This window comes from Bactrocera oleae, chromosome 6 (assembly GCF_042242935.1).
Source record: "Bactrocera oleae isolate idBacOlea1 chromosome 6, idBacOlea1, whole genome shotgun sequence".
NCBI classification, from domain to species: Eukaryota; Metazoa; Arthropoda; class Insecta; order Diptera; family Tephritidae; genus Bactrocera; species Bactrocera oleae.
In genome coordinates, this window is record NC_091540.1 from 18,798,178 (window position 1) to 18,813,034 (window position 14,857).

The window sequence follows — 14,857 nt, forward strand, 5'->3', positions numbered from 1 at the left end:
CATGCCAAAGCCAAACTAAATCGGTTAAGCTAAATAAAACCGTTTACCTCAACGTCAGTCCATTCAACTGTGCTTTTAATTAACTCACCTCCAACCGTATGCGCTCCTCCTTGCCGTGCTGATGTGAGGAGTGCCGCTGATGCGTTGTCTGTTGTGGGCCATCAATTTCATCCTGTTGTTGTTGTTGTTGACTATTAACGGCCAACTGTTGCTGTGTATTAATGAATTTACTGGAAGCACTTTTGCTGCTCAATTTCAAATGTTGTTTACCACCGCCATCCTTCGAACAGTGTTGTTGGTGTAGATCACGGTGTGTCATTTGTTGTTGTTGCTGTTGTCCAGTGGCATGATGATGTTTTTGCACACTGCTGCAGCCAACAGCGGCGCTGCTGTGATGATGAGCCGCATCCGTTGTTGTTGTTGTGTTGGAAATGAGATTGACTACCGGCGAACGTAACGGTATATTGTTTTCACGATCGCTCACCATGAGCAAGTCGGGTGGGGCACTGCAGGAGGATGAAGCGCGCACCTGATGGTACATCAGCTCCTCAGAGTCGGTGGTGCATTCTTGGACTGCAAGAAAAAGAGAAAGAGGGGAAGAGAGTGGTGAGTTGGGTGTTGTGATAATACTTATATGTTAGATTATAACTGTTTATGTGTGTGTCTTGCATTCATTAAATCTTAATGACTTTACACGCGCAATTATTAAATTGACAACGCTGTAATAAATATTTTTTTTTGTTTTTATTTTCATGTTTGTTGTAGCCGATGTACATATTGTAATTAAATTAATTCGCCGCATTTCCGACGCCGTTGCGCGCTAATACAACAACACTCGTACAACTACTTTATCAACTGCAATAACTCATTTTTACGTTAATTTTTGTTTTCGCATTTTGTTGCTTGTTCTTGCTACTGTGTCGGGTCGTAAACAATAAACCTGTCGGCAACTTTACGACCACAGTTGTTGCTGTACGCGACTGTTTTAAATATTTGCGCGAGTTATCTTTCCAGCGGTATCTTGCTTATGCCCTTTGTTGTTTGTTGTTGTTTGCTTTTGTTTTTTTTTTGTTTTGTTTCAACATTCAAAGTTAACGTCACTGCCAACGCTTCGGTTGCTGGCGTTGACGCTGATTACTGGCGGAATTTAATGCCAACTCGCATGCAATTTATCGAAAACAAAGGCTTAAAAGCCTTTTCTATTGCTGTTGTTGTTGTTGTTGACGCCACTCAGCCAGGCAGTTAATGTGGCAGCGCAGGCGAAAAACAATCAGCACAACAAAAGCGGCAAATACTTATTTACAACAAAAAATGCCATAAGAATTTTGTAATTAATGGTGATGCATGCAATGCCGGCGCCACAAAAGCGTTCCAAGTATTTCACCGCACCCCCTCCCCACACACACCGCTAATGCCAAACGCTGTGCCTTTATGGACCTCTGATTCAAGTCCACTTGCCTTTGTGCGCGCGCTCATGCGACTGTTCTGGTCAACATTTTGCCCAGTCTCAGTCAACAGCAGCTATTTACGTGTATGTATGTATGTGTGAATATATTTCCGTTTGAAAGCCAACACTTGAGCCATTTGCCGGCAACTGTTGCCGGTCGCTGATTCAGCGGTCGCATGCTGTTATTCATTTGTTGTTGCGATTTTTTGCTTCTTTCTTTCATACTTTAGTTGTTGGCATGCTACTGGCCGTTGTTGGCGGTGTTGTGCTGGTGTTTGCCCCCACTTTGCTGGAATTAATGAAAGCGCCGACAACTTTTATACTGACATATTGCCCCTTAAAGTAATTTATTTAGTGGTGGCGGTCGCTTTGAAAGCCGTTGCAATGGCCAATAAAAGAGTCGGACACCCTATGAAGAATACATACATACATATGATTATACAAATGATCAGCTGATCGACGGGAACTAGTCCCTCAGTTGTTAGAATATAGATCAGAAACTTTACCCAGGTTCTTTTCTCCCAAAAAGCTGCCTATTTGGCGGAATCGCCGATTTCCGATATCATATATGAAGCTGCTTTACAAAATAAACGATCAAATGTATGTTCTTACATGGTAAACTTTTTTATTTGAGGAGATATCTTTACGAAATCCGGAATGGATTATTGTCCAAGGCAAATTATTCAGATCGAACCATTATAAGATATAGCTGCTATACAAATTGACTTAATAAAACTAAGTTATTGTATGGAAACGTTTTTATTTGTGAAGGGTATTTTGGTTTCGGTAACAGCGAGGTTAACGTTTCTTTCTTGTTTTTATTTTTTTTAATAATAAAACGAAAACGTAATATATTTTTTAAATTTATTGTTGGCGACTTTCAAGTAAAATAAAATTTTCGGGTTTCAAACTACTACCACTACGATGATGACTTTGAAATTGTAAAAGTATTAAGCAATGGTTGCTCATATTGTCATATTATATAATATTTTTTTAACTTACACTATGAAGAGAGAGAGACATACAGAGAGTGGAACGAGTACTCCTGAATTATAGTGAGTAGAGCAAATTCGTCTAAACCATCGTAAGTACCATATTTTTCTTACCGTAATAATCATTAACGGAACGCAGGCTGAGAGTATTCCACTCATATTTTTATAGTAACGAAGTAAGAAGTTCAACTTTTTTGAGAGGAATCTAGTTAAATGGTTCTTTATTGCTTTAGCTAACCATTTCCAGTCACTTTTATGATTGTAGCAGAATAAAGCTTCTGGATTTGTATTTTTTGTTTGTCAACCTTATTGCAATGAGGTATTAGTTATTAGAGACCCAAGAGTATTTTGCAATTGGCAACTCGAATTATATACTCATTGCTAAGACGACTTTGCTAAAAGTAATTTCTATTAATGCCTATATACATATAGTTGAGTTGAAACGTTTGATAGCATTGCGAAATGCTAAATGCACACAGATAAATGATTTATCTAACAGTCGAGCCAAAATGAGTTGTTCGCCAGGCGCTGAAGTGGTGTTCAACTCTGGCAACTATCAGCTTGTAGCGTAAGTAGCTTTAATGAACAGCTTTTATTTTTTGCCAAATATCATTTACCAAGTATGTCTCCATGTAAAAGAATGGGTTGTCGGTTGACTGCTATCTTATCGCAAACGGCAAGCAAAGTGGCAACACGAATTTTTACACACCATTTTTCGCTACTTTATTTAGCAATTCCCTTTCAAATTTACCTTCCAGATACTTGTATGTATGTTGTAATGAAATGTTTTGAGATTGTAGAATGACAATGGTTGTTAAAATATAAGAATGTGGTAAAAAATTGGCAAGGTCATGTCGAACATGCCAAGTCTTCAGTGGTTACACTCTTTTGAGGAAAATACTAAGAAGCAATTTCACAAAAATACTGCGGACCTTGATGTTGCTTTCATATCTTAGTGAGCTTCATGAATTAATTACTTGTAAATGAAAAATGGCAACACCCACTTCAATTCTTCTCCACAATAATATACACCAGAACCGGATAGAAATGCAAATAAAATGTCATGGTGGCCTAAGTATTTGAAAAATTTTCCAAAACCACCTGCTACCTCAGCTAATCACCATTCAAAAACTCATTGGATTTAACAAAGCTCCTAGGCTAGCAAATATTTAGCTACCCAATTTCTATAAATTGAAATATTGGGATCCGAGGAAGGTTCCCGTCTCAAGCTCTTAAGGATAGGTATTTCCAAAGGTGATGTTCCAAAGTTTTATCATTATCTGCTTATGCTTTGCATTCTGCCAATTACAAATTTACTGAAGGTGAAAACTCAGGGATAAGTACCCATGTTATAATAACCACACTACCTCAAACAAAGTTTTAGGCACTCCTTATACTGATGGTACTCCAAGACCTGATCTTCTAACATGCATTGCCTGAAGCAACGTTTGTAGTCGCAGAACGGTCGTGTGAGCTGACAAGTAATGGTAATTGTGTTCCCAGCTTGACGCTCTGTTGAACTCATTCGTTTTTTCTGTTCTTCTATAGCACTATGGTTGGGTTCATCAGCAGTTCGTTTGGAGATGATTTTTGTGAAATTGATTGGGAGGATGACTGATGTTTGACAAGTCTAACGGCCTTTCTTGAAAATTGGCAAACATAGTTAAAGATACTTTTCGAGGCATGTGTCGGGCAGACTTAACTTTGTTTCAATCAAAAAGCGAAAGTCATTAAATAAAAAATAATTCATATGGACAGTTAGAGAGTGGAATTTATGTAATACTTTCATTGAATACACATTGACAAGAGTCCCATACATACTTGTATGTACATATAATCCAAAACAACTTAAATAAGCCATAAATACTTTTGATTTTCCCAACTGGCATCTATCGGTTCTTAAAACGACTCAAATGATCGCTTGTTTGCACATTTTGCCTTATATTGCTTATGTTTGCGTGAGTGCCTATATGTTTATTCCTGAACCTAAAAGCAAATCGCGTGCTACTCTGAAAACTCTGCCGCCAAAGCGAGAGTAAATATGTCGTTAATCTGTCTACACAAAGTCTTTAAAACTTATAATTTTCGTTGCAATTTGCATACACACATGCATATTCATGTATTTCTAGGCTTTCTTTTTCCCCTCTTCCTTCTGTTGGCCGAATGTTACCTTTATTTATGCGCTCGCTACAATAACTTTGCTTCTCAAGTTCACAATGGAATTTGTTTATCCAATAAACGTCTATACTAAGCGGTGAAGAAGTTAAAATGCAAAAAAGATAGCTAACGAGTTATGATGAAATAAAGTCACTATATTTTAATGGACTTGTACATTTGTATTTTATATGTGACTGATAGTGTGTTAAAGTAAAGATGACAACAACTTTTGGAGCTGCTCAAATAATATTTAGGACGCTATTGAGGACGGATTTATTTTCTTTGTATTTTCTAACCTAAAATCTCAATTTTCAAAATATTCGAACAAAATTCAGCACAGCTTTTGAGTAAATTAAAAATTAGTGAGTTAGGGATTTTTTAGAGATGTAGAATTTCCTATATGGATAGCTGTCAAATCAACTGTCAAAGTAAACACATGTTTTTGACTTTTATGTTTGAAGTAGATTGGAAATTTTTTTAAAAATTGTGAAAATTTATTTAACTTTATCTCTCCGCAGAAATCTTAGAGAGCTCATAGAAAGAGAAAAAGAGAATAATTCAAATTGTAATTTTTGTGATAGAGAATAAAAGTCATAAACCACTAAGTAACCAGAGACACCTCCACTCAATAAATTCTATGAAATTCAATGAGAGAGCATCATACTTGTGTAAACAGCAATACAATTACGATTATGTTTTTAAAAAATTGCATATTGTTCCATAGATTTCTTATGTTTATTCTAAAATTTTCTTATATTATTTGAAAACTTAAAATGTATATCGGTTTGAAGGTTAAAATGACATCTGATTAGAGGCGCCAGGGTCGTTTTGTAACTGTTCTGTCGATCAAACTGATAACAGAATTCATAATTGTAACATAAAAATACTCACTGCTGCTCTGAAAAACTAATAATTCTGTTTAAACTTCTAGCTGATTGAGGGATTACAGGCTATCAATTAATACGTTTTTATGATTTTCTTATTTTAAATTTAAAAATACACGTGGGTGTAATAATATCCATTCTTCTATGAAAGTAGACATGTCAAAACCTGAATTTTTTTTTGTGTATCTCCAATTATCAATAAATTGGTTATGTAGATGTAATAAATGCAGTTGTGTTTTGTAGGCATAACAGTGTTCGTAATTGCCAATTAATACCAAAATTGATTTAGTTATTGGACCTAATAATAAATATAGATAAGTATGTACTAGTACATATGTTTATCAAATCAACAATCTATTAATAATAACAACTATCAATAATAGCCGTCATTTTAGATTAAATGTTGAAAAACTTGATTGTTTTATGGGAAAGCAAACTATATTTATCTATTCGAGTACTTTAGATATCAGTCATTGCTTGCAATAATTTTGGGTTCATGCTTTATAGTTCGTTTACTACAACTACAATTTGGTTAATTAATAACGCCGAGATTAAATTTTTTTGTAAATTAAATCCTGCTCTTGATTTATTGTGTTATTTCAAAATATCAATGTATTTTACTTTGCAATCTGAATACGCCTTTAGAATGACTTCATAATTAAGTTTATTTTAATAATATTAGAAAGTGGGCTGAAAACTGTTCAAAACACATTTTGTAAATAAAAATTCAGTTATTAATCCGATCTGCTATCGAGGGTGATACACCGAATAAAATGAGATCATTCCAGCTGCCAACTTTCGGTACTACTTTTTGCTTATCGTAAATATCAAGAACCTCATTCCCAATGTGTGTATTTTATATCTTAAGAGTGTCACAAGTCTCGATTAACTTAATTTTGCGGTCATCCAAATTTTTCCGATGTTATCGTCCACTTTTGGACGTCAACTCTTAATCTGGAATCTACATACTATGTACTTACTTATATCTTAGAAAGGATGGGACCCTCTCATAAGAAATATTTGAACTGTTAAGAATGTCTGTTGTGTTTATTACTCGGTCTGACCTTAGCTGGAATCTTATATTTCATCACAAGTAAAAAAAGCTTTCGAGACATAATCATTGTTTTGTAATATTTTAATTTGAGGTTAACTGCAAGAGTGAGTTGGTTAAGTAGGATCTTAATTTAACTAATACGTCAAAGAATGCAGCGAATGAAATTTATGAAATTTTCGAAAGTCTTGAAATAATGAAAATCTAATGCCGGAATTTATTAATAGACGACAGCCAGTAGTGAATAGTATAGTAAATACTTCAGTGACTTTGGAAATAACAGTAACAAGTCAGTTTCAGCAGCCACAGAGATTGACAGACGTCGGCAACAACAACATTTGGGAATATGAATTACTGTGAAATCTAGAAAATTTGATAAATGTATATCCATATAAGTATGTATATGTCGAGAGGGTATTATATACATACATATTATATACATACATATGTATGTATGTACATTGCTCTCTCTCTCCTGTACTTTATTAGTATATAATTCACGTCTGCGAGTGTAGACTTTCTTTAATTCCCGTTGTTTACGGTAAAATACCGGCGGCGTGAATCATTTACGCTCTCGCCCCTCTCAAGGTATGCCAATGTGTAAATAAATTCGCACAGCACTGTAAACACGGGAGCCGGCATGACTGGGCTCAAGCGTGAGACACAACAAACACCAGCGGTGCAGTCACATAATCAATATACATACTATGTACATATATCCATATACATGTATGTATGTGTGCGGGCCTTTATCGCGGATCGGCGCACGTTGGCGGCGTCAGTAATTGTGTGTGGCGTCGCGTTGTGGCGGTAAGCGGCTTTTATCTTTTAATTTTTTATTCAAATCGAATTGCATTTGACGTGGCGCGACTTCAAACACCAGACAACAACAATTACGATAAGCGAGCGGCAATAAAATAATCGCATGCAAAATGTAAGCACGTGCACCGATATGTATGGTAGCATGTATGTACATATGTACATATATTTATAAGTAAATATATATAATACATATGTCCATAAGGGCGGGTAAAAAACGAATGCTTATCTTCTCGCTTCGTACTCTGAAAAATTGGTTGATAGACACCTCCAAGAAAGGCTCTCCTAGTATGAGCACTTCTATGAAACGAGATATGAATTTTTCTATCAGATGAAAAAAATGGAAATTCTTTAGGCGGAGAACCTTCCCGTTACAATTAAGAGAGGTGTCTATCAACTAATTTTTCAGAGTACAAAGCGAAAAAAATATTAGATTTTTTTTGACCTACCCTAATGTACATACTTATATATGTATATCAGTTGTAAAAGGGCGATATTTTCTGGATTTGTTTGCATATCATGCCACAATTCTTTTCCAAGCTTCCTTATTTTTATTTGCAGCGACGCGTGGTGACGCCACAGCGAATGTTTGTAGCCACTATGTGCCCTATTAATCAAATGTGTGGGTATTTTTACAATTTAGATTACACTGCGTCGGCCTATAAATGTCATATTCCAATAGATTGCACAAACAGCCGCACGCTCACCAGATATTCATGGTATGTAAATATGTATGTTTGTGTTTGCTGAGCCTAACTTTGAATTTATTAACTTTGAAAATACTTATGTACAAAGTATATACATGTACAAATCTATGATTTTTTTAATTGCTTTTCAAATTTACGCAATAAATCATAAAAAGTTTAACGCACAGGTACACACGTATACACACCTACATACATATCGTATATCGCTGAAATTGTCGCTCAGCGGCGAAATTCGTTTGATGATTAATTGCGGCCAAGTCAAAGGAAAATTGTAGCGAATTATATTGCTTCTTATCGTTGCGGAAAATCTGCGTACCCTTTGTTGCGCTTATCACACTGTTTGTGTACTTGGTCAAGTGGTTGAGTATAAAACCTCGATTGGTTGAATTCCAGTAGCAATAAGTGTGCGACCGGCGATTGATGACAAAATGGAAGCGTTAAGAACATACTTATGTACTTATGTACATGCAAATTAGATTAATTATTTTTTAGAGATGTATGTAAGTACATCTGTACCTGCCTTTCATTTGTATATACCCTCAATTAATGCTTAAAGCTCTTTTGATAAAAAATCACTTCAGAGTCAATTATGAACGATTACTTGAATATCATCTAATACTCTGTCGAAGGTTCTTACGGAACAAAATATTAAGAAAATGTCTCAGCAAGATTGAAAAAATACATTTAATTTTGCATATTTTAAAAAACGGGCGTAACGAATGTCATCGTCATTCACAGCCATAGACTATATTGGAAGAGCAAAGTTTGTTCGGAAATGTGTTTACTTAATTAAATTTTAACGCACTAATTTACTAATTTTTCAAAATTAGGAGTTAGATTTCAGAACGCAGTATACAAACTTCGCATAACCTATTTAGTAATCTGTGGTAATCTGACTCACATAACCTAACATAGCGCTAACAATAATTATATTTTAAATTTGGCATGGATGATTATTTAAGGCATTACAGGTGTTGTATTCCATCATGACAATGCAAGGCCACACACATCTTTGGTCACTCCGCAAAAATTATTGGAGCTTGGTTGAGATGTTTTGCCACATCCACCATATAGTCCTGACCTTGCACCATCGGATTACTTTTTGCTTCGATCTTTATAAAACTCCTTGAATGGTAAAAATTTCAATAATGATGATGATGTCAAATCGTACCTGATTCAGTTTTTTGCTAATAAAAATCAGAACTTTTATGAACGTGGGATTATGATGCTGCCTGAAAGATGGCAAAAGGTCATTGATAAAATGGGCAATACATTACAGAATAAAGTTATTTAGTTCCATTAAAAAATTGTCTTTGATTAAAAAAAAAAATCCGCAATTACTTAGTTGCCAACCCAATTTATGCTATAGTGATCCGAACTGAACAATTTCTTTGGAGATTGTACGGTTGCCTTGGGCATAATCCATGCCAAATTTCGAGCAGATATCTCGGCAAATAAAGAATTTTTTTATACAGAAACATGAATTTTATGTTCAAAGTACCTTCTTGGGAAGAAAACGATAAGTGTATAATCTCAATTAACGCTAAAAACTGGGTTGGGTGATTAATCAAAAATGATTTTAAGGTCTATTGTTGCTTTTACATGAAAATCACTTTTAAAAGAACTATTTTTAGTTAGTGATCAATAAACATTTTTTAAAACTCACAAAAAAAATTTTGGAAAAATTGGAAAAATTATCGATAATATTCTGTTTTAAAATAAATGTTTTGAAAATAATAGTTTGATTACTTTCAAATATTTTAAATATAGCACCAGTGTTATGATCAAATCTGATAAATTCTAAAGTATGCGCTCGGATGCTGTTCTTGATTTTCTAGTTGAGGTAATTTGACATATCAGATATATGACTTTTGGACATTAAGAGGAATCAAACCTAGAACGGCTAGCTACAAAACGTAGTATATTTAGATGTAAGCTGAGTTAATGAGAGTGCCAACTAATGGGAGCAGGAATTAGTGAGGTCAAAAATGTATCAAAACGGTGTTTCTATCTCTAAGTAGGTCCTAACAATCAACTTATTTAAGTTTATATAAAGATATGTAAAATATACAAACATTTTTGTAATTAAACGAAATTAGAATGCGCCCATTTTCTTTTAACAATTTTCTCAAGATCGGCTCGAGTTTTGTTTAGCAAAGAACCCATCGAACAAAAATGTTTCGTGGTATACAAAATTTTAACTCCGTTTCACTTCGCTGTTTAGCGAATTTCGAGCATGTCGTCCTAGAATAGTTGTGACCATAAAAAAATATAAAAGCATGAACAAGTGCTAGAAGATTGATACAATATGTGACATAACTACTATAAAATCGAAGTACTTTTGTATCCCATACTTTATGAACATTGGGCTGTACAAATTATATCTTTATGTTAGAAACAACAAAAATCGCTCAAGGAAAACCCGAAACTGGTAGTAACAATTCGACAATTTATCACTCACAGATAATCTTTAACACAATTTAAATGACTAGTACGGTTAGGATCTATTGATACACTAAAATTTTTGTTGCGCCAACTCTTAGTTTTTAGGCTATGGGGCGCCGAGAAAAACAAAGTATAATGAGCTGGAGAAAGTAATTAAAAAGGCAACCGCAAAATTGGAATTAAAATTTAATTTTTAATCCAAAATTTTTTTATGGAAAAATTCGAAACCCTGCTAGTGCGACGTTAGCAAACAGCAAAGTGCAATTTATGAAGACAGAGAGTAGTACAAAGGGGCTGAGAAAGAGAGTGAGTTTATTAAAATCAAATTGAATCGAGTTGTAATAAAGAATATAAACACATTTATTGATATCTTTATATATCATTATTTTAGTGTAGAGACTAGTGTCTCCGATTTCTGATTTCAAAGCCAAATGCGGCCACTTATGGGCTTAAGTTATTACATACATATATATGTATATACTAACAATGAATACTTCAAGGGAGGTTTAGTCATAGTTGCAACATCACTAGGTAACGCTTAATTTCTGTGTAATATACCCGTTTAGTTCTTCTTCGAAGAATATCTTTCAACAAAACAAAGTGACTAAAGCTAAAGAACCAAATTTCCTATTACCTTGCACACCTTAAGACAAACCATAATATATCTACTAAGGAAGAGTAAGGCTCATTTCAAGTACATCATTATATTGTTAGTGTCTTAATTATAATGCGTTTAACGACGACAACACCATGCCAACAATAAACGTCAAAGTAAAAGCGATAAATGAACACAAAATCCGAATCTTAAGAACCTTAGCAACGAGTTTGTTCAGAGCTGCCAAGCTCAACGCGTGTGTCTACAGAAGCGATCACCAAGTGAATACCTGAACAGAGTGACGTCATTTTGTCACTCAGTGCGCTTTTATTCATCATTACTGATAGCTAATGTAGGTGAAAAATGTGTTTGCTGATATTTTTGCCACACCAAAGTCGATGAACCACACTCAAAGTATATGCATGTGGATGTAAATATGTATAGTATAGGTGCCACACACCTGTTGCTAATACTTTGTGATGTTTTTTTTTATCAAAAATTCTTTTTGAGCATCAACCGGTTTGCTTAAAAGTTATGACACGTTTAAACTTAACAACTGACCACTATTACAGTTAATCGTTGGAGTAAAAACAAAATATCTGTGCTTTCAAATTCTATTCTATTAAAATTACCATAAAAAGCTTATTTTCAAAAGCGTGTTTTTAGTTGTTGTTGCTGCTTTAATTGTTGTGCTCGACATTCCTTTGAAAGAATTGCTTAAGCGTGTCGGCTGGCGTCAAGGGACAACTAATGGCCGGTAATTTTTCAACAGAAGCGCGCGTTTGAATCTTATTATTATTACACATTTAGTTTTATACTCTTACAGTATGCTGATACAGAGTATAATAGTTTTGTTCACCTAACGGTTGTTTGGGTCACCTAAAACTAATCGAGATAGATATAGGGTTATATATTAAATATATATATATATAAAGTGGGCGTGGTCCCGGCCCACTAATATATTTAATGTGCTTATCTAACTACCCGCTAAATCTACAATAACAAAATTTACTGAAAGCAAGCATTTTTAGCACCTCTATCGACAGTGTGAAAATGGGTGAACCCAGGGGACAACCCCGCCCTCTCCACATATAACGGTACTGTTAAAAACTACTAAAACCGCTATAAATCAAGTTCCAAACACGCTAGAGACATTAAATTTTATCTCTGGGATGGTATGAGATTACTTTATAGGAATCGCGGGCAACGCCCACTTTTAGGAGAAAACCCATATCTCGGGATCTGCTAAACCGATTTCAACCAACTTCGGTACATACCATTTTCATATTTCTATGTTATAGTGCGAAAATGGATAACAACCACGTCTATTTCCCATATAACACCATTTTAAATTCCATCTGATTCTTTCACTTTCCACTAGGCAAATCAAGCAACAATGATTGTATCGGCCTTTGGGTGAATTATGCGTTTACAGTATGCCATCTTGTGACCAAAATTCTCTAAATTGAACCAAAACCGTTCAAGCCCCTAGGTACTGAATAGGTGGACCCCAGTGCCTATAGTTGACTTTTTACCGAAAATATCGGCCAATGTGTAAAATTCGTTAAATAAAATAAATAAATAAAACTCTAGAAAATATTATGTCTTTGTGTCAAAAATGGGTTGAATCGGATCAATACTTCCTTTATTATAAAATTTTGCCAACACCTAAAGAAATTTCCCAACCTTTGATCCTTGCGAGCTGCCAGAGTATAAAATGCTCAGTTGCACCCGAACTTAGCCTTCCTTACCTGTTTTTTATTGTTTTGCTGATTTTTTTTGTAAACTTTTATGTTTTTGCGGTATCTTGTCGGAGGCGCGATTAATATACATGCCAGCTGCCTAGTAGAGTTGTCTATATACTATATTCAGTTGGCGCTTTTCAAGTTTTGCGATGAGCACGTTGCCTTTATTGTTATTTTTATTATAGTTATTTGTTGTAAATTTATATATAAACACACAAACATTGTGTTGCTTTTATTATTTGTAGTTGCCGGCCGCTTTTTTGGCGCGTCACATGCATACACACACGCATACTCACTCAAAGTCATAGGCGTTTGTGCCAACCGCCAATTTAATTTACAAATTAATGCAATAACCATTGTAAGCGAAGTGAAAATGAGGCACGACAATGTACAAAAACACTATGCAAGCATACATACATACATACACAAACAAAATATAGAACTTTGTCGACGGCAATAACAAATAAGTGTTCAAACAACGCGGTGCTCATTGGTAATAACAATATCAATTAGCGGCTAAATGTTGTTGTTGTTTTTATTTTGTAAATAATTTTTCACAACCGATTTTTCTTTTTTGCTGCATTTTTTGTAGCTAAATATATACACACATCCATATGCACGTACATATTTATGTAATACTTCGTGGCATTTTAATACTGTATGGTTATGTTCATTACAACAAGAATACTATAGAAATAGTATATTTTAATTTAATCGCAATTCAAATAAATGTTGTTAATGCTGTGGCAGTTGACGGTGAATTTTTTGTTTGATATTTGATGAGCAAAAATGTTTGCGGTTTGCATGGCTGCGGTGGTTGCCAGCATTTAATAATGTAAAGCTTAACTTATTTTCACTAATTAGCGGAATTACATTTATTTTGCAATGTACAACCACAATTTAAAACAATTATATGTGATATATATTACACTGATTAATCCGCTAGAAAATAGTTTTTTTCGCTCTTATACCCAGCGCCCAACTAATACAGTAGAGTAAAGGTTAGGTTAGGTTACACTGGCCGGCTGTCACGCCATACATAGACCTACTGGTTCTTAGTAATGTCGATTGGAGGTAGTTCAGTTAAATTCGAGTATATAGTATTCATCATACGGAGAAGTAAGTATTCATCATACAGGACGTTAACGCCTTTTGCGAAGTTTAAGATAGACTTGGTATCTAATTTGGATACCTCATCTAGTCCGTTAAGCTGCTATGCTCCTAGAAATCTAATACAAGTTCTAGACAAGACCTCACAGAAGCAGAGTAGAGTAGAGTAGCAGAGAGGTATTGCAGCGTCTCTCTCATGCCTATTTCCCTACATCTTTTGCATGTGTCATTTAATGACCAACCAGATCGCATGTGATGGCAGTAAGTTGTGGCCTGTCACTAGGCCAACAGCCGTACAGACCTGCGGCACTTTTGGCAATCTCATCAGTTTTTTTTTTTTGGAATGTCTTTGTGGCCCAGAGTCCGGTATATGTGAAGCCGTTTTCTGGCAGCCACCACATCTACTACCTCACTGCTAAGTACATTCTCTGATTTAATACGATGTGAGATTTTTGCCTTGATCGTCGTTTGGTTATCGACGTACATATGATCTTATTTATGTTGTTTCTTTATATTATTTAGCTATCTTAGCAGCTTTCCTAAACTCAAACACTTTCGCTTGGAAGATACTGCAATATTCCGGAAACTTGAAGGGTTGCCTAAGATCTAGCTCCGCGCAATGGATTGCGGCGCCCATTCCATATAACGGAAGGATATACATTAAAATTTTGTTGCACGAATATAAAAAGAATAGCATCGTTATAAGTATCTAGTTTCACAGCTTTAGTACTTTTTAATTCTTCTGTAAAACATAAAATTAATTTCGAGAGAAAGTAAAAAGTTGAGTTTAGTAAGCTAGATTGACCCTCGATGCAATCAGAAAAGTTCCTTGAGACCATTATATTACAGATTTTGAATCATAAATGTGAACTTTTGATTTATGTGCGAATTTGTTTTCAATTTGA

At 34.8% G+C, this 14,857-nt stretch overlaps 1 protein-coding gene across 1 annotated transcript in view; it reads right to left on the reverse strand.

The window, feature by feature from the left end:
- The window catches only part of nkd (naked cuticle), a 158,777-nt gene that overhangs the window by 24,010 nt on the left and 119,910 nt on the right, over window positions 1–14,857 (reverse strand). The window contains exon 2 of the mRNA XM_014232858.3: window positions 89–573. Within this exon, the coding sequence (XP_014088333.2) occupies window positions 89–573 (485 nt within the window). The remainder of the gene's footprint in view (window positions 1–88; window positions 574–14,857) is intronic.